We start from the raw sequence: 19,600 nt of genomic DNA on the forward strand, positions 1-19,600 counted from the left end.
GACAAGCGCCCCCCCCCCCCCCCAAAACTTGTAGATAATTGGCTTAGAGATAGGGAGGGGGCCCTTATTTGGATCGGGCCCCAAATTCAAGATGGCGGCGATCGCGAGAAAGGCACTGTAGCCTTCATTAAAAAAAATGTTTATTTATGAGTCATGACACTTCTAGGCAATGCTAAAAACGTAAATTTTCACGTTCACTTCAATCACTGTGGTAAATCTGCAAAACGATTCTTCAGAATTCGATCCCAAAATGAGGTTCAGGCCCTCAGTCTGCAGCTCGTCAGGGTCCTCGGGGACAACGAAGTTTTGTTGCAGCAAAATTTCGTAGTTCTTATCCCACTCACGTATCTTTTTACCGTCCTATTTGAACACGCGAGAAGTGAGGTGCACGTTTCTGCCATTTTTCCGATGCCAGTCCACTACTTCGAGCTTCCTTTTTACCGTGCACGAATGCATAGTGAACAAAGACAACCACTCCGGAAAAAATGGCGGCGATGACTGGTAACGCGTTCTCGTAGCAGCAACGACTTGGATTGTATTGGATTCGGCATCGGCTTTGAACACTGTGGCATCCAAAAGCCTGGAAAAAAAAACGCTTTCGGAATGGCGGGAAGTGGGAGGAGGCGCTTGCTTGGTCGTGTACAGAAATTCTAAGTTCCGGGAAAATGCTTTGGGGGCGCTTCCATGGGTGGGGGCGCTTGATCGGTATTTTACGGTATTTCTTTTTACAGCGGACTGCGCTGACATCAGCCCAAACGCTGACGGGGCTGAAGAGACGCGCATGCGCAGTAGAGTGCGGACGGCGGACAAAAAAGTACCACATCTAAAAAAGTACCACAGGTGATGGTGTCTGACAGCCTTTGTTTTATCAATTAATTAAAGTGTCAGTGCAATGCTTACACGGGTGTGTAGTCGAACCCCACAATAACAAATCCGCCGGGGAAAGCCAAAAAAATTGCTCTCCAGGCTCTGCAGCGCACTGCAAAGTGATTTTTCTCTCAACAGTTGGAACATTCCTGCCCATACGTCCTTTGTTTGTGTTGTCCCTTGCATCTGTCACACATTTGCACCACTGGTGTTGCTTGAGGACAGGTTCCACGAAAGGTACTTGTTCCGGCTGTTCCCACACTTTTTGCTCTTCAGCTGCGAGTTGTGCCGTTTGACAGGATTGGTCTTTCCTATAGTGAAGTCTTGTTGCAGCAAGGGCTCCCCGACTTTCTTGTCGGCAATTCCATAGACTAATTGGTCTGGTATCATTGAGTCTGAGGGAGTGCCAAAATTAGAGGACTGCACCTTGAGCTGTCACACAAAGCAACTCAAATGGCTCACCGTCTCGCTGCATTCCTGCATGAAGGATGTAGCGCTCGTGGGTGTCATTTGCTGTGGGAGTGCAATGCTTCTCGTATTTATCAGCCAGCAAGCCGTCGTTTGTTTCCTCTGCACTACTGCACGGGAAGGTGTTGTAAACTTGTAGGATACTTGCCTGGTGTTTCTTTGAACATCGCTTCTCAGATGGTTCAGTCTATGGAAGAACAATTGCAACCACTGCCAAAACTTGTGCCAGTTGTCAGCGACATTTCGCATGGATTGCAGCCCATCCGGCGGTCATAGTCCTTCCATGCCGAGCAGCTGCTGGTGGCGTCCCACTCCCTCGAGCAACAATGGCACTTCTTTGTCTAACAGCATGTTGCGCATGCCTGGGCAGTCATGGCCAAACAACGACCCGATGAAACGGGCATGCGAGTCACGCCGGCTGTGCTGTCTATTACACTAGTGTTTGCACTTTTCACGGTTGCCAGTAGCCCAGTTTTGGGAGAATGTACGCATTGCCCGTTACACCACGCTTAGCTTCTAAGCTAGCCCAGCGTTTCTCTTCAATGGCTTTCCCACTCGCTTTTTAAAATGTCTAAAAATTTACTACTTGCTTCATTATGGTATGATTTTTTTTGGCAAAACAGGAGAATGGGCTGAGACGTAGTTTCTAGAGAAAGGAATTAGGTGCTCTGTTTCCCTGTACCACCGAAACCACTTCCGCACTGCAGAGCCTACCAGAATGAATACATTATTTCTATTACGTGCTTATTGCTTCACAAATATGTTGTCAAAGCACGAAAAGTTGCAGCCTGCAACTGTAAATGCACACCTTGTAGCAAGATGCCGTTTGAATTGAAAGAAGAAAAAATTTGCAGTTATCCACTCGGAAAATAGATGATCATGGAAGCTCTATAAAATACACGTCGCACACATAGTTAAAAAATACATTTTGTTCATCATTCGGTAATATTATAATGACTGATTTTGTGATTAGTCAATGAAACATGAAACTAGTTATATTCTAACAGACAAGCATGGGACTGTAGTGACTGGAAGCGTGTAACGCTTAGAACTTCACTGTTTACTGCCTAATTGTAAAAAGAAAATGAAACTTATCGCAATGATAAACTCGCGGGAGGCCAATCGACACATACTTTGCTGCGAGATAGTTAAGATAAAACTAGATTTGCAGCCGTTTCCTGTAACCGTACTCGTCTCATAGGTGTCAGACCTGTTGGAGGCTGACGGGCATTCTGTAACATCCAAAACATTTCCTGTCCTGGTTAGTTCGTTCACAGCAAATTCAACCGAGCATAATAATCGAGGCGTTTTTGAGGGTGAATAGTTACACTGTTTTGGCGGGTACAGTTTGGTAAAACAGGAGTTACAGGCGTTTTCTTCATCCCTGCCCTTGTATTGAACACGGACGGAAGTTTGTTAACGATGACAACTTCACAGTGGCTTGACAAGGGATAAAAAGCAAATTAAAGTTGGAGTAATGACAGTCACCTTAGTGGCCAGAAGACATATTTTTGTGGGAACAGTTTCGATAACACAAAAGTCAGTGATGCTCTGTAAGCCAATGACCATGTATTGACAATGGACGAAAGTCCTCTTAACGTTTACAACTTCACCGTGACCTAATTATAGCAAAGTAAATTAAACTCTGAGTAATAAGACAGTCATGCTACTGGCCAATTGTTTTGTGATTTTGTTTTGCTTCTGGACAAGGGGGGCATCGGTTGATCGGTTGGTGAGCTTTAAGGTGGCTTGGTCACAAGGGTTTTTCGCTTGCAGTGGAGAGATACATGGAACCAAAGCTGGATGATCCTAGCCATAAACAGCACCCCTCTAAAAAACGCCATCGAAATACTGAAAACGCGAGCATGCAGGTATAAATGCAAAGCTTCTAGGAACGTCTTAATTCGAATTGACCAACAACAACAACATAGACGGGGCAAATGACCTCAAATTAACTGCCAAGCAATTTTGTTTTCACTTCATGCATGGAAAATATGCACACCATAAATTTAACAATCAGTGTGCTCTTAAAGGGGCCATGCAGACAAAACACAAGTTTGGTTCATTTGAAAGATTTCCTCGCTGAAATACTGGACTGCAGCAGAAATACCGTCATCGTGCCACGCTTCCAAAATTTCATCACCTTGCTCTGCAGGAATGACAAAGAAGATATTCTCTTCTCGTTCTAAGGTCAAAGTTTTCATTTACGATTACAGTTTTTTAGACTGCATGCACGCAAGTTTCACTTGAAGGCCCTTGGCACTGCAACGTTGCATCCCAACGTGCAACTCGGGGTCGGCATGCTGATGGGTGGCCAGGTCGCCCTCCGTCACAATTCAACGCGCCGTCTTCACCAATGTTACCGTAGTGGATTGACAGGCAGTTGGCGTACGAATGTTTCCTTCCCGGTTTATAGATGGTCGTAACATCGAATTACTGCAGGCACGGGCTCCATCGCTCGACGCGGCCAGAGGCGTAGATGAAATTGGCAAACCAACACAGCACACGGTTTGTCACAACCTTAAATTGTCTGCCATACAAATGGGTAGAATTCAGAAACGGTCCATAAAGGGGCACTCTTTCTCAGAGGCTGAGTAGTTTCATTTTCGACAGATCGCGGCTGGCATAGGCAAATAACTTCGCAGCCGCTTTGCTGCGACAAGGACGGCACCCAAGCCTACATCACGGTGCCTGAGTGCACTCCCGTTTCGGCGTCTCTGTTGAAATAAGTGAGCACAGGCGGGCTTGCAAGCGCTGTTGCAGCTTGCAAAATGTTTCCTCTTGGGCTTCTTTCCAGCAGAAGGGGCTGCTGTCTGTCGTCAAGAGCGTGAATGGCCGTGTAACACGTGCCAAGTTTGCGATTAAGCGCCGATAATACGCCCAGTCCGAGGAATCTTCACATAACCTTCTTGTGCCTCAGGAAGTTCGCTATGGGCGACGTTTTCACCAAGTCAGGCAGGACTCCATCAATGTCCACGACGTGGCCCCCAAAATTGAGTTCCTGGGACAAGACATGGCACTTTTCAGGCCTCAGCATTAGTCCCAATGTTCGAATGGCCTCCGGCCAACTTTCCTCGAGCAAGGAGCTTGTCAGACCTTTGTCTAAAAACGAACGTTCTCAAAGTAGACTGCGCCACTTAGGCCAGCTAGCACAGTGTCCATAACTCGAAATGTCGCTGGTGCCATGCACAGCCCAAATGGCATCACCTTACACTTGTATAGTCTGTCAAAAAGTCCATTCCGAGAATCATGTTGCGAGAGCAATTAGGGACTATGAGGAGCCTGCAGGGTATGTAGTACTGTGTGTAGTGATGGGTGATGCCTAGGTTCTACTTGGCAAGGTGAGATGGCCTCCTGTCCAAAGTTGTGTTAACTTTGTCGGTTTTGACGCGAATGACCACTTTTTATCACCGAATTCCATGTCTTAGTGCAACTGTGTCAATCATCAATGGACCGCCATACGTCAGATGTTGTAACGTTGCAGGTGCACGCCTTTGCACCTGTGTTTACGCCGACCACAGCTTGTAAAATTATCAGACTTTCACGAAGCATACCTAACTTATTATGGTGAACCTCTGGGCAAAATGGTATTGCATCGTAGGTGTGTAAATCGCAAAAAATTACACAAAGGATGAAAGAGGAAGAGAGGAACTTACTAACTGGGATGTGTGGCCCTTCTAGCACTCCAGATGCTATCAAGTCGATCCCCAAATAGAAAGGTACAAATCGTGTGGACGTTTCCATTGATGACACGTTTGCTCACCGACAGGCTACTCTACTGGGTTTTGGAGAGGACGGCACAGCTTACCCCTCACCAGATGTCAAGAGATTACTCAGCATCAGCAGGAGAACATTCCCACTCCCACATACAAAACTCAAAACATCAGGAAATGACTCTGTGACTGCTTCAACCAAATGCACCCGAGCCAATATCCCTACGCCATTATTCAGCCGGAAGCAAATTCTGCCAGCCATCATGAACACTCAGGCGCATTATCCGAATTGTAGACTCGCTCCAGGATTGCGACCTCTGCTATTCCACACCCCCAAGAGCAGTGGACACTGCTGTGTAAACCTCCTTCCCGGGCCAGCCCACCCTCATTCAAGGATTCCTGTCAACAGCGATTTCCGATCGCTGCTCCCAATGAAGTTGTGTCCTCTTTTTGTGGCCAAACCAACCAAAGCCTGTTGCATATTCCTTTATTGTCCATCATCCTCTCACAGGCTGGGCACAGGTAAGCGAAGCTTTTCACTGCTGTGCAGTTTTTCATGCCTATGCATGTTCTGTTTATCGGCAAAGCCTCTGCTGCAGATGCTGCACACATAGGGCCTCTCGCCTGTGTGCTTTCTTTGGTGCTTAACAAGGTGCCCCTTCTCAGCGAAGCTCTTGGGGCACGCCGTGCACACATAGGGTCTCTCACCAGTGTGCACTCTCACGTGGCTGTTCAGGTGCCCCTTTTCCGCAAAGCTTTTCTGGCACACGCCACACACATGGGGTCTCTCGCCAGTGTGCACCCTTTCGTGCCTGGACAGGGACCGCTTGTCGACAAAGCTTTTCTCGCACACGTCACAGACGTAAGGCCTCTCGCCTGTGTGGCGCCTTTCGTGAGTAATGAGGTGCGCTTTTTCAGCGAAGCTCTTGTTGCATACTGTGCACGCGTAAGGCTTTTCCCCGCTGTGCACTCTGCTGTGCACTAGCAGGACGCCCTTGTGAGCGAAGCGCTTCTGGCAGACGCCACACGCATAGGGCCGCTCCCCGGTGTGCACCCGCTGGTGGTTGAGCAGGATCCCTTTCTGACTGAAGCTCCTCTGGCACACGTCGCACACGTAGGGTCTCTCGCCAGTGTGTAGCCTGGCATGCCTGACCAGGCTGCACTTGGTGGCAAAGTCCTTCTGGCAGATGCTGCAGATGTAAGGCCTCCTGCTAGGGCATGCTCCACTTACAGTGAGGCTCACACGCGTCGGGCTCTGCTCGCAAGCATCAGCCGCATCACGGGCCAGGTGCCCATTTGGAGGGACCCTGCAGAAATGGGCTTCCACATGCCCATCACTTAGCTCTGGTTTTTCCCCGACAGTCTTTAGATAAAAACTGAGGTGGCCGGGCTCGCTTCCACGGACGTGTTCCCTATTGTGGGACAGACCTCTCTTGCAGGACACGTCACCGGCCTCGACTTGCTCATAAGTGGCGAAAGGGGCATCCTCATATTGGCGTCCACACGAGTGCAAGGACTTGAGCTTCTCCCTGAACTGCTTCTTCTTGCGGTTGTTGGGCAATCTCCTGCAATACCAAAAGCAGAGAAAAGAAGAAATGTGACACGATAAAATGCACTGACAAGCAATTCAGCCACTCCTCCCAACAAAGTTTCTAAGCAAACAAATATGCAAGCACAACTACTCGTACAAAACATAAAAGCGCCTCAGCTTATCCACAGACTTGTGTTGTATTTCGAGAGCTTATGTTGAACGTTTTTAAAGACTCCTTCGCATCAAGCTCATGCTAGGGATACAATGTCACAAAAGTTACTAGTGAGCTGATCCCAGAGAAAACGTAGGCATGCGCTAACAGCAATAATTGCTTTTCTAGAAAGTACGAGGCTAATAGTCACTTGCATTGAATAATTTGTAACTTCAGTTGCAAAAACAGCAACCACGGGGCACACTCCACTCAGGCAAAATGGCCATTGATGTTATCTGAACACACAACGGTTCAATAACTTGATCAGGTAATACAAAGCAGTACTGAACGCAGACTTTAGCTATTGAGAATCACTTTGCATACAAACATTGGTGATCAAGAGCCACTGAAATGAGATGATTACATGGAGAAAGAGAAAGAATGGCCTGAACATATGCAGTGTCAACGATGAGTGAAATGGATTCACTGAAGACGGCTTCTCAGTTCACGGCAGGTTGAGGATATTTGCTTCAAGCGCAGTTCTGCGCCATAGTGTGGAGGCCTTTCCTTCTGCCCACAGCCTCAGACGTGAGCCCAACTGGGATCAGTTGAGTGGTGAGGCTGGGACTTACAGCTGCAGTCTCCCACTCTTGTGAGTCGTCAATAAAGTGGCCGGGATGCGTCCGAGAGCATTCTCACATTATGTGTGTGATCATGGCCCAGCCCCCACATGTGTCACACGTGGCGCTGTATACGTCTGGGTATATGCCGCTGTATATAACTAGGTTGGGTCATCATCATCATCATCATCACCAGCCTATCTACGCCCACTGCAAGGCCAAAGCCTCTCACATTAATCTCCAATTATCCCCGTCATATGCTAACTGCGACCAATTGATCCCCGCAAACTTCATCTCATCTGCCCATCTAACTTTCTGCCGCCCCCTGCCACGCTTGCTCTCTTTAGAGATCCACTCTGTTACCCTTAATAACCAACGGTTATCTCGCCTTTGCATTACATGCCCTGCCCACGTCCATTTCTTCTTTTTAGTTTCTACTAGTATGTCCTTAACACGCATTTGTTCCCTGACCCACTCTATTCTCTTGTGGCTCCTTGTGATTGGGAAGTTGAATGACCCCGTTGTTTCAGCCACAGGCTGAAACAATGGGGTCATTCCCTCATACGGAGCAAACCTGTGTGCACATGGAGCAAACCAGAATCCATAGATGACATCCAGCATTTTCAATTCCTGGCTCTGAAATTTGACCACAAGATGGAAGCTCAGAAATGTCTTGCGCTTCCCTTTGTGGACAATGCCTCTCGCCACACGAAAGTGCCTGTGCTCAAAGCCACGAAACTTTTTTGCCTCCAAACATCACACCCCACCTTCAACGAACAGACCTAGGGATCGTGCGCTCTGTCACATTGCAGCACAGAACAAGGTTGGCGGAACATCTGTTGTTTGACAGGCAGCAAGACCGTGCAACAGTCACTGACATGAGTTTTGCTATTCAGGTGATTTCAGCCATCTGGAATGGCCTGAGAAGTGAAGTGAGAAACTGTTCCAGAAAAGGAGGCCTTAACTGTGGTGACATGGTGGAAGAGGAGCCCCACATGGAAGACCCCAAGAAAGACAGCCTTGAAAATGAAGCTTGGACCTGCATCCAAGAGACTGCAGATGTTTTGGAGTCTTGAAGAATTTGTTTCTGCAGGTGTGGCCTTCGTGTGTTCTGAAGAGCTTACAAGTGATTTGATCCTGGCACAAGTGAACGGTGCATGTGCCCTGGAGGATGAACCAGAGGATGAGGAAGACATTGTGGGGTCAGCAATGGAAGCTGACGAGCCCCTGAGAGCCCTGCAAAGGCGTGCAGGGTGCAGTGTTTGACCTCCAGAAGTTGAGAAGCTGATTCAGTCTGCAATCTCCAAAAAGCAAACTACCCCCTGAATGACATCTTTCAGCAGCCTTGAGTAATTTTCTGTTGATGTGTTCGAACATACTTTGGTGGTGACATATAATAAAGTGATCTAGTATCACTCCTGAGTGTTTTTAGAAGTTTTGGACACAAGAGAGCTTAGTTACAAGACAACACAGTTACAAGAGAGACATTTCCCCAGTGGCCTTGAGTGTCCCTTGAAACAAGGTTTTCCTGTATAAGCAAAGCACCGTGTGGCCAGCGAACAACCCTCATGCTGTACCTTTCTATGGGTGGCAATAAAAGGCGAAGACAAAGTAAAAAAGAAATACATACTTCTACCCTCAACCATTAAGACTCATGTCCAGTTCATGTAACTGCATTTGTGTTAAAAAATAAGCGTGCTGGCGCAACGTCTTCTTCTCTTTGGCTTTTTGCCAACCCAAAGTTGAAGCAAGCGAGGCGACAAAAAATTACGCCCACCTCCCCTCGCGGGAACCCTGGTGTGATGCAACGCATCTCATGGGGGGTTCCATTGGCGTTTTCCATCGTATTGATTACGCTTATAGCAGGGATTCTCACGTGAAGGGGAGGTGGGCGTGATTTTCCATTTTCACCATGCAATGCACATGCAGTACACGTATGCTCAGGTACTGTCTTGACGAGAATGAGTGCCTTGTGGTCCATAAAGTGCACAGTTAGGGGCTCGACGATTGCATCAAGCAATCGTCGAGTACTGCGAAAGAGTTCAAGCGTAATGCGGACGACCGTCGACTGAGACCGTCGGAGTGCGGCATGCCGCTTTATATTCACAGCGCCCGAAGGAGAGGAGAGAAGGAGTACTGCACATGCGCAGCGCCGCCCACTGGCGCCTAGCAACGGAGTGAGAGTGCGCTGCGCCAACCCGCAGCTGTTTGGGAGAGAGTGTTCGCTATCGGAGAGAGGAGAGAAGGAGAGGCGCAGCTGTGCGGACAACGCCGGACAGACGCAGGAAGGACAGAGGGGAGAGCATGAGATGCGTTGCATCTAAAAACTGAACGGCAGGCACGTGCTTGCCTCTTCCTTGCACAGGAAGTTTGACTTCACAGGCCCATGTCACAGTAAGCAATGAAGGTTGCCGTGACCTTGCTCAGCTGCCATTAAATATGAGTGACACAATTGGGCCTCGTGAAAACACCAAGAATTCAAGCGTTTCCCGGGACGGAAAAAAAATCCCAGGTTTCAAGGCCTCAACAACACAACTTTCCATTTCAAGGGCTTTCAGGTACCTGTGTGCACCGTGCTACATTTGGACCGCAGATTAGAACTCACTTTGCCAACGTCGCTTCTAAGCACATCCTTGGTTGCTCTTGGCGAGTAGATGGAACATTTTGCAATGTGCTCAACATCGCGAAGTGAATACAGCAGCTTTGGGTCTCATGCTCCAGCTGGCGAGCTGGGTAATAAAGCCTTCCTATAGCCGCCATCTCCGTAACCAATCGCGCAATGGGTAGCTTAATGAAGCCTGCGGCTTAATGAATATGAAACCAGTTGGTTAGCTCATGTTCTGCATCATGCCAAAAACATAAGGCCCTGAGATTAGTCTTTCTTGCAGTACGACTTACTGAAGCACACCTGCACAATGGAAAATTTCAGGCTTCCACACTGCCAATCAATCGCAAACTACTCGCTCCGATTCAAAGCTGCTGCGACAGAACTGTCCCTCAATGACTAACATTTCAGGCACAACATGACAGCTGCATAAGCTGCGGGCCCACTGTTGTAGCTGTCGCACAGGGCCCAAGAATCAGCGAGCAGTTGCTGCCTCCCCACTGTGCATTCGGTTGCCTTCACATTCACACCACTTGACTCACCGTGGATGCTCTTGAAGTCTTACTGCACCACCTTGAAAAGCCAGGGGAGCCCTCTCGAAGGTCTTGCTGTTGTTGGATTCAAAACCTGGGGACAAGAAGAAGGAACCCCCCCTTACATACACACGCGGTAGCAGCACCATTTTCATGCAGTGGCAAGCCCGAGGCATTCAACAGCTAGGCCAGGCACAACAAAATGGCCAGCGCCAACGTAAGCCCAGGTGTTTCGGAGTCGCCAGGCATTCAGCAGGTAGAAGAGGCAGGAACAAGTGCAGCACAGTAACACATGCAAAGGAAGAAGTCTCAAATCTGGCATTAACATGTCCGTCCCTGCCATAAGCATAAAGGAAAGGCTGCGAGAAGCAGTGCAGCTCTTTTCCTATGCAGGTGCCCAAGTAAGTCACCGGAAGCCGCCAAAGAAAGCGTACGAGGGGAAGGGGAGTCTTTTTGGTCTATGTGAAAATCAGTGAGAACATTTTTTGGGTTTGGTCAATTGTGCAAATATTGAAAGTATTGTTACGTGGCAGCAGGATAGCGATGAGATGAACGATGAGATGGGGTGAAGCAATCTATATACATTATTTACAGCTGCCATTACGGAGCTCGCGCACGCTGCGCCCCCCCCCCCCGCACATCTTTCTCGTCGTCAACGTCATTGATGGTGGGCCATGGCACAATGGGGATTGACCCCAGTGTCCCATGACAATATCTTCCAAAACACAATTTGAATAAAATGATTTCACTGGAAGCACATGTGAATAACTGATTAAATATCTCAGAGAAAAATATTGCTTTGCTTCAAGGAAACTTCCAAAGAGCTTAGCGATATGTCTGCACATTTGCCTTATACATTCTAAGAAATGCTGTTTCAACTTTTCGCTGATGTTTGGCGTTACGTGGGGTTAATTTTTATGATCAAAGCCTTTCCACACCACCAACATACTACACACCACCAGTGTGCGCACCCACATCTGTATTACCACAAAGCTACCACCCTGGCAGGACACTCGTCACGGCCACTTCTGGTGCTTGCGCTAGCTTAGCTCCTCCGAACATAAGCGGCCACAGGGCTCTACCCTGGGTGCACTCCCTTTCTTGATTTACATTGATGATTTTCCCAATTGCTTTTCTTCTGCAAAATATCTTTTTGCACTTGGCCATCTTCTGTCGGACGAATGGCTTACGCCTTTGCTCCCGAAGCTAAAAGCTGACTTGAATAATATCATTACCTATTGTTCCACTAGCTGGTTGCGCACTAATCCATTAAAAGATAAATTTTTGCCTCTTGCCAAGAGAGAAACTGGAAATATTGGCACCACCGGCAGCCATACTATGAGCATGGATCAGCTGCCACTGACATCTATTATTCCCATGGCGAGGGGTGCAGCCACAAAAGGCGACAAGGCCGTCACTGCCAAAACTACTTGCCCCGAAAGTGCGCATTTTGCCCCTGTGCTTGAGTGCTGACCCAATGGGGAAAAGCCTCCACCCGTGACATTTTTTTAAAGGTTGGGCCATGCCAAAAGATGCCTTCCTGCCTGAAGTTATCACGGACACAAATGTGAAGGGCTGGGCACACGGGGAGATGATGGCTAGAACATTGCCTTCCAAAGCAGCCAGGCAGCGTTTTTAGTGTCATGAAGCGCCTTCTGGTCATGGACAGCATGGGCATGCACACAACCGAGCCGACGCTCAAGAGGCAAACAAGTGCTTCAATACCAGGAAGGACGACCCAAACTGCGCAGCCTCTGGTCTTTGCAGTTTCCCGGCTGTCTTGTGGCAACTGACTGAAGGAGAGCACAGCAGCCCAGAGACAGGGCTCATAAGACGCCCTTGATTCTTCAAAGCTGCACAGTGGGTATGCGATGCCTGGAGAGCAGTTTTGGAAACTGCACTAACTGCAGGGTTCTGCAAGGCAGGCCTACTAACCTCATCAGCACCTGAGCTCGACGAGAGTAGCGAAAGCAGGGATTCTGAACATGACACCCAAGTGAAGCTTCCGCCAGGTCTGGACAAGCTCTTAAAAGCATGTGGGGATAAAAACACTTCGAAGGCTTTGAGAAATAAACTTCTCATGCAATGATGTGGGATCTTCCATAAGGCATCACTGCACAATTTTTTCCCACAAGTTTTGTGGCTCAGAAGTGTTCCCACAGAGGCTAGTGCTCCGAGATGTTAATTGGATGGTACAGCATTTCACAATGTCTGTGCAACCACATGTTACAAAGCTTTGCTGCCACCAGTTAGTGAATGTAGGTGCAGCCACCAGTTAGTGAATGTAGCTGTGTCTCATCTAGTAATTTCTACCCTGACACTTGCGAAAAAAAATGGAAAGTCTCCTACAAAACGGTCTGTCATTAACAATCTGTGATGCTTTCACTCAGCCCCAGCTCGTTTTCAAAGCCTGCTGTGGCGCTTTTTTGTGCAGGACAGCTGCCACCCCGCCAGCTTCCACACTTTTCACCAGGCTCCAAAGAAACTGGCTGTGATCTCCATACACTCTTATCAATCGCATTTGGCACAAAGGGTGCAGGTAGAATTACATACCAGGAAACAACAAGGGCTGTCCCTTCCTCCGTCTTCATTTCGTTGAGAGGGATTTCCATCCAAGGATGTCATTCAAACCACCCCAGCTTGCAACACTTCTGCAGTGCACGAATCGTGGCACCTGTATAGCTCATTATTTTCAGTGGGGACACCAAGTTTACACTGTTATGCAGCCCAGTCAGTACTCCGAATAGGAATGCGCTCACCGAAGGATCGCCGTGCCCTTCAGGGTACTGTGTGCAGCTGAAGGACTGTTTTGGAGCCCGTGTCACTGGGAGGACAGTTCTTTGAGCAGCTCCACCTCTGGCGCTACTACGCGCAAAAGTGCATCATGAGTGGCATACTCTCTGCAGCATGATCCCGGCCAGACATTTGGGGACTGCCTGTCCCCTTGAGTGATATGTGGGTGATGGAAAAAACACTTGTAGGTTCTCACCTAACAAATCTGCTCCCGTCTGGGCTCCTGCACTGATGGAGAACCCCAGGGCACACTGGGTGGCTGCAAAAGACAGGTACTCGTCAGCAGATTCCTTTTATTGCAAATCACAAGTGCCCACCCCCCAGGCAAGCGTACTACCCTCTTGCCAACGTGAAAGATCCCCTTTTGCACTCCAAATGTCTAGCTGTTGCCTACAACATTCTGTACGACAAAAGAGAAAGCTGGGCTGGCTAATGTTTCCGTTTTTAGGCTAAAAAAAGACAAGGACGAAGGTTCATTACTATGGAAAGAAATTTAGTTTTGAGTAGCGCCTTGTTTTCGTCCATGTGTTTTCAAACATAAAGATTCATGTGCAGGATGCAGTTCTGTGTACATGGGTGAAGCTGGCTCAGAACACCGAGGGCTGATACCGCACCCGAATAATGTGACTAGATCGCACACAACTGCCTGAACATGGGAGGTCATCTGCTCGACTGAGATGAGGTGAAAGTACCAAGTATTAAGCACAGTCTACCTTCCCGACTGCTGCTTGAGTCCCTAATTATTCAGACAATGCCGAAAAATTCACGCATCTCCATGAAGTGAATCATGACGAGTGGGCGAAGCACTGGGGATCGTTCTTACCGTAAATCACCCGTGAGAGTGCTTACTGCTGCTAAAACGATTTCCAATACAATTCAATTTAATCCAATCCATCTGAATCCAATCCAGTCCAATCCAATGCTCCTTGCACATGCACAGTATGGCTCTCCAGGAGCACTCTCTCCCCCCTATCTCTCTAACCTTTTGTGAACATTTTGTTTACGGATGTTTCAATTGACACGGTGCTGTTCCATGGGCATGGATGCCGGACAAGCCTCGGCCAGACAAGTCAGTATTCCTCCAAAGACTGGACTAAGGGTGACAACCTTCAAAAAAGGGTGGATGCGGTACCTGCGGTGGCGATGATAATGTTGGTCTGAGTCCATTGGCTGCAGGAGCCCTCGCGGCTGCTTTCTGCGCCCGCAGCCATGACCCCGACATGGTGCTCCAGCATGAGCGATGTTGCCGCATGTGGCATGCTTGTCCCCAGTGCGGCCCTGTAAGTGTTTTCTGTGGGCGAGGAACACGAAAAGAGCGAGCAAATCAAAGCAAGATAAATGGGACAAGATTTGACTCATTGCCCGCACTATGCCCACGTGTGGACGAAGCCCCCGCCAAAGCCATGAGCGATACTCGTCTGGGCGAAACCCCAGCCAAAGCAGAAAAGAGCAATTTATCAGTAGCTGTGCGTGAATATGGCTCGCCAGTGAGCGGAGGTGGCTTTGCCAGTTGGGTTCAACACATCGCATAGCACGCTGAAAAATACAAAGTGTGAACTCTCTTCACTTGGTTAAACAACAAAATCCGTTAAATGCTAGTTTCGACGAAACACACCACCCACTCGTGGAATTGTTTCATCGCAATCCTGATGAAAACGGCTTACCGACAATTATCGCGCACTGGTGTTTCGTTGCTTTAAAAAGCCACACGGAGAAGCCTGGTGAGAAAACCTCGACAGTGTGCTCCGGTCGACGCCTACTTTCCACTCAAAGTGTGGCGCATTAGGACAGCACCAGAGGCTTCCACAGAAAACGTTCACAGCAGATATTAAGTCAGGCTCGTGACAGCACCGGTTGCACGGCAAAGCCGTCATCTGCACATGCAGGCCATGCGTGAGAAGGGGAATGGCACAGAGAGCCGGCGCTGAGGCACGGTCCTTTTACATACGCCAAATGGTCACTCACACTATGCTCAGCACTGTCGTCACACGTGCCGGGAAGATGGGCTCAGTGCCATGTAAGCGTCGGCCATGATCTCTCGAACTGCCGCGTGTCCGAGAAGGTTCTGGGGCGGTATTCTGGAGTTCGTCCATTATGAAAACATCCGTTTCAGATCCATTTTACTGACGTACATTCCGTGGTAGGCTGGCTTCGGTTTGACTTTTGCAAACACATTTTAAACAACGAAACCTCGATATATCTTGTGTTTATTTCAATTATTTTGCAAACATAAACAAAGATTTCTCTATGACTAAGGTGAAAATTTCACATGGGGACAAATGTAGAAAGATGGCAGCTGGGGCCAGCTGCTTCTTGTGGCAGTAAAAAATGCTACGGCTGCTCAGGTTTCTCGCGCTTGGAATACGCTTTTTACGTCCAGGAGAATGACTGTGTTCCCATTGAATAACCCCCTAGTTACGTATTTTTGCATCGACGCACTTGTGGCATGCTGGCGCGAGCTTTTCGTTGGCATTTTTATTTTTGGTACTTTCCCAGGGAAAACCTAGGTGAGCGGTCGAGATTTTCGTTCTTTAACTACGTCTCTGCTTCATGTCAAGTTACGAATGTTGAGACGCGTATGTGCATTCGTAAAAAAAAAAACAATAAAATTTATAAATTCGATGCCGAGTGCTTCTTGGTCGTCTGCTCGGCAGCGATCAAGCTCGCAGACGATCGTTTATTTCGCTCACGGCTCCGGCTCACGAAGGGATGCGACAGCGATCGTTTTTTTCGTTAGCGGCCGCTGACTGAAAGCCAATCGGTAGAGAAGAAGCGATGGGCGCATATCACTTTGTCCTCGGCACATCCTCTTGTGCTCAATGAAATTTCACTCCTCCTCCTCCTGCTCCGCGACACTGAGCCCGCGCTGCCACCGGCCAAGCTCACCTCGCATCTCGTCACACAGCCACCGCACAGTCCTCTTCGAGAGTATGGTTCTGCATCTCTGACCGGTACATTCATATAAGAACTGCCAAAATCCTCTGCTCCGAGAAGACGCGGCTCAACGCAGTAGCTCCGCCGTGCTTGCGTTGCATCACATCCGGGTGTTCCCTTTTAGCCAACACAAAACAGACAAAACCCCAGAATACCGCTCTTGCTGTCGCTGCGCGGGGATCAAGGCGAATAGGACGACTCTCACAACGGCTGGTGTCGCCCAAGAAACAGAGCGAGGTGTACGGAGGCGATGGGTGTACATACAAGACAACGGGGGCACGAACCAGCCGCTGCGTCCGTGTATACTGCTAGCCAGGCGGAATGAAGCAGACTGACCTCTTGTGAAGGCGTAGGTTCGCAAACTTGAGCCCCACCGAGCCCCGGTGATGGTTTCGCGCTGTCTGGCCGCTCACTTGTCGGCACAGGAAAATGGGAAGCGGCGGCGTGAGAACAGCCCTGAACGCTTTCAAAGACGTTCTCGGAAAAATCACACGCGAAAGCCCTACTTCGGCCACACCGGGAACGCGAAGCACAGCACAAACAAGCTACGTCCAAAGCGGACGAAGGTACAGTACACGAAAGCACAGCAATAAAACAGTGAACTAGAATTGTGTAGTAGTTGCAAAAGCGGCACAGGGAAACAGAAGCCATAAATACCAAAATCCGGTAGGGGCGCTAGTGTAGAATACTGGAGACGACGTAGTGTAGTGGATAGAGTGTCCGCCTTCCGATCAGAATGGATGGGTTCAAATCTCGGTGTTTTTTTTTTTTTTTTTTTGCATATGCACGGAGTGCACGAACAGTCGTCATAAAGCGCACTTACGAGGAGGAGCTATTTTTGCGTTAGGATTTCATACATTTTTTGATGCTCACTTTGCCGATGCCCTGCGGCGGCCTTATGGACCTTCCCCCTTTCTTATACGTGGAGACAAAGTTCGTTTTCACTCCCTCTCTCTCTAGGTGCCCTCCCACAGAGTCGCCCTGCGGCAAAGCCAACTTTATGCGCTTGTTTTTAATGCGGCAGGCGTCAAATACATGGGGGAGTTCGTGGCGGTGCGTTTATTTTTTGTTTACGTGCGTGCTGAGAGGTTCCAATTGCGAAGCGTCCTGAAATACGCGCTTTAAAGGGACAGAAAACCGATTTTTGTCGACTAGTATTCTCTATCCCAAATGAAAGGGCATCACTTAAAGCACCTTGACGAGAAACTGTTTTGCTGATAACGCCCTAGAACTTTTTAAATCGAAATTTTTAGATCTGTGAGCCGTATGTGTCCCTCTTAAAAATGATGCTGGCAACCATGACACAGAGTAACTCGGCAACATACTTTTGTCTGTATGCGAAGTGAAAAACGATATTTAAAAACTTGTCCCCAGCAAAAAAAGTGTGAATCGCGGGCTTTCCTGTTCCTTTATGTGTTTTTTCAATGCACCGGTGTATTGTGCACGAATGCGCCTTCTGTTGGGATAGACGATAGGTAGAATCTGGCTTCACGTTGCGTAGGTGGGAAGTTGGATTCTCCCCGGGCGCGACGTTTTTTTTTTTTTTTAAATGCGGAGCATTTCTTAGGCTCGCGATGTCACTCGTCGATGTTGTCGGCGCCGTCCACACGCTCACTGCGCATGCGCGTCGCTTCGAGGCGCAGGTGCGCGTCTCTCCCCCGTACCCTCCTCGCTCTCAACAACAGGTGTGGCGGTGCCGGAGGAGCGCGTGTACCCCGTGCGCTCCGTCGCTCTCAACAACAGATGCGGCGGTGCAGGGGGAGCGCGTCTGTGCGCGCATGCGTCGTAGCTACCCGTGGGCTGCGTCGCGCTCAACAGTAACGGCGGCAGGGCGTGTACACGTGATAATGGCGTGGTGGGTGCGTGGAAAGTTCGCGCGCTTGTGTACGGAAGTGTGCGCATGCGCGTCTCTCCCCCGTACTCCTCTCCCTCGAACGCGGGCGGTGTGTATATAAGCGGCGGAGCGCGCGTTCGGAATTCAGTCAAGGGCGTCTTTGCTTGGCTTTCGCTTGACTTGACGCTTTGCTTGACGGCACCGAGCAATAAAGACAGACTTTAACTTTGCACTCCTTGCCTTCGCTTCTCCTTCATTCAATAACTAAGAATAATAAAGACGAAATAACAATTAAGCATTCACAAACCATAGCCAATTACGCAACATTCACGCGATACCCCCACCACTCTGCGACGCATTTACTCGAGTTCCCCCCGTAGGAAGATTCGGGCGGGTTTTTTTTTAAGCTGCCGTTGGCGTATTTGGAAACTGAAATCAAATATTTTGGCAGAACGAACGCCTCTGACGCTGGCAGAATCGTCAAAGCTCCTTCACTGGGTCTGTTTACTGAACGCTGCCGTTGATTCTGGTCATGGTGGCTCAGTTAGCCACAGTGAGAGCAACCCAGCGGCGGTGTGCGGCGTGTCTTTAGTTTTGAAAATAATGTTTAGAAATACATATACAATTTAACCTTGTACAAATACTTGTGGTGAAAGGTTTTCAATACGTAAATAAACGTTTCAGCAGTTACTGTAGCTGCTAGGTTTGCAGGTCACGTGACAGGGACACATGTTGTAGTAGCAAGTTTCGACTCTACGAACCGCCACCCTACCGATTTCAGGAAGTTTGCTGCCAAATTAAAATAATTCCCGCCGATTTGTTTAGAAATTGCTTGTGGTTACCGGGCTATATAAAACGCTGGCTTTCATATGAGGTAGAGAACATATACGCGACAAAAATCGGTTGTCTGTCCCTTTAACCAGGCAATAGCTTAATCCTTTCGACCTGGTGGTGTCAACTGACGCCATCACATGAAAGTCCCTCTAGCGCATAAATAACGAAACCAAAACTTCCAGTCTTTTGGGAAATTGTTCTTCATTGACGCCTACTGCAATAATTTTATCCCTTGTTTATTCATCTAGGTCAGTATAGTATTAACTCTATGATTTTAGTGGAGCCCCACGCTACAAACAAGGAGAAGCTCTGGTGAAGACGAAATTACGACATTGAGGTGGAAAATATGCCGTTCCGCATTTTATTCCCAGAGTAAATGAGGGGGGAATTAATCATCAAGATTTTATCTGGAAATTCAAAAGATGTTCCATAACAGCCAAACTATGGGTATCGCAAGAAAATGACAAACCAGACGGAAGACCAGTTTGAGAGCCCAATAATTGGTTATGATCAGGAATGCCTCAATCAGCAAGTGTTCCACCTTTTGGGTTGTAGCAAAACTGGTGGTATGTTGTGCATCTTTGAGATGCAGATTCACAAATCTATTCAGTTGACGCTGAAGTACGTATACAAACTAATCAAGGGAACGGGCGCATCCACATGATTTTAACGTACGGTCGTAGTACACTTTATGTATACAAAAAAGCTGGAAAATTG

General features: G+C 48.4%; 1 protein-coding gene across 4 annotated transcripts; it reads right to left on the bottom strand.

Moving 5' to 3' along the window:
- Positions 1-2,228: 2,228 nt before the first annotated feature.
- Positions 2,229-16,850, bottom strand: LOC144158290 (uncharacterized). 4 transcript variants are annotated; one of them, XM_077689090.1, is made up of 5 exons: positions 16,552-16,850; positions 14,414-14,559; positions 13,478-13,540; positions 10,498-10,582; positions 2,229-6,613 (listed from the first exon to the last, which is right to left on the bottom strand). In XM_077689090.1, the coding sequence occupies exons 2-5, from the start codon at positions 14,538-14,540 to the stop codon at positions 5,554-5,556; spliced, it is 1,335 nt and encodes a 444-aa protein (XP_077545216.1). In that variant the 5' UTR covers positions 14,541-14,559; positions 16,552-16,850; the 3' UTR covers positions 2,229-5,553. The 4 variants fall into 4 exon arrangements, with proteins under 4 accessions (XP_077545216.1, XP_077545215.1, XP_077545214.1 ...); XM_077689089.1 differs by lacking the exon at positions 16,552-16,850 and adding an exon at positions 15,247-15,353 and having other exon boundaries at positions 2,231-6,613; positions 14,414-14,572; XM_077689088.1 differs by having other exon boundaries at positions 2,232-6,613; positions 14,414-14,572; positions 16,480-16,850.
- Between the last annotated feature and the right edge of the window lie 2,750 nt (positions 16,851-19,600).

This window comes from Haemaphysalis longicornis, unplaced genomic scaffold (assembly GCF_048455015.1).
Source record: "Haemaphysalis longicornis isolate Haplotype H1 unplaced genomic scaffold, Haemaphysalis longicornis Haplotype H1 scaffold_10, whole genome shotgun sequence".
NCBI lineage: Eukaryota > Metazoa > Arthropoda > Arachnida > Ixodida > Ixodidae > Haemaphysalis > Haemaphysalis longicornis.

What these genes read in the sequence shown, in the direction of transcription:
- LOC144158290 (XM_077689090.1), bottom strand. Translation starts at nt 14,540, where the DNA reads ATGCCACATGCGGCAACATCGCTCATGCTGGAGCACCATGTCGGGGTC. An exon ending in GACGGGAGCAGATTTGTTAG is followed by an intron (nt 10,583 to 13,477) that starts GTGAGAACCTAC and finishes TCTTGTCCCCAG; the next exon opens with GTTTTGAATCCAACAACAGC. An exon ending in AGACTTCAAGAGCATCCACG is followed by an intron (nt 6,614 to 10,497) that starts GTGAGTCAAGTG and finishes TTGGTATTGCAG; the next exon opens with GAGATTGCCCAACAACCGCA.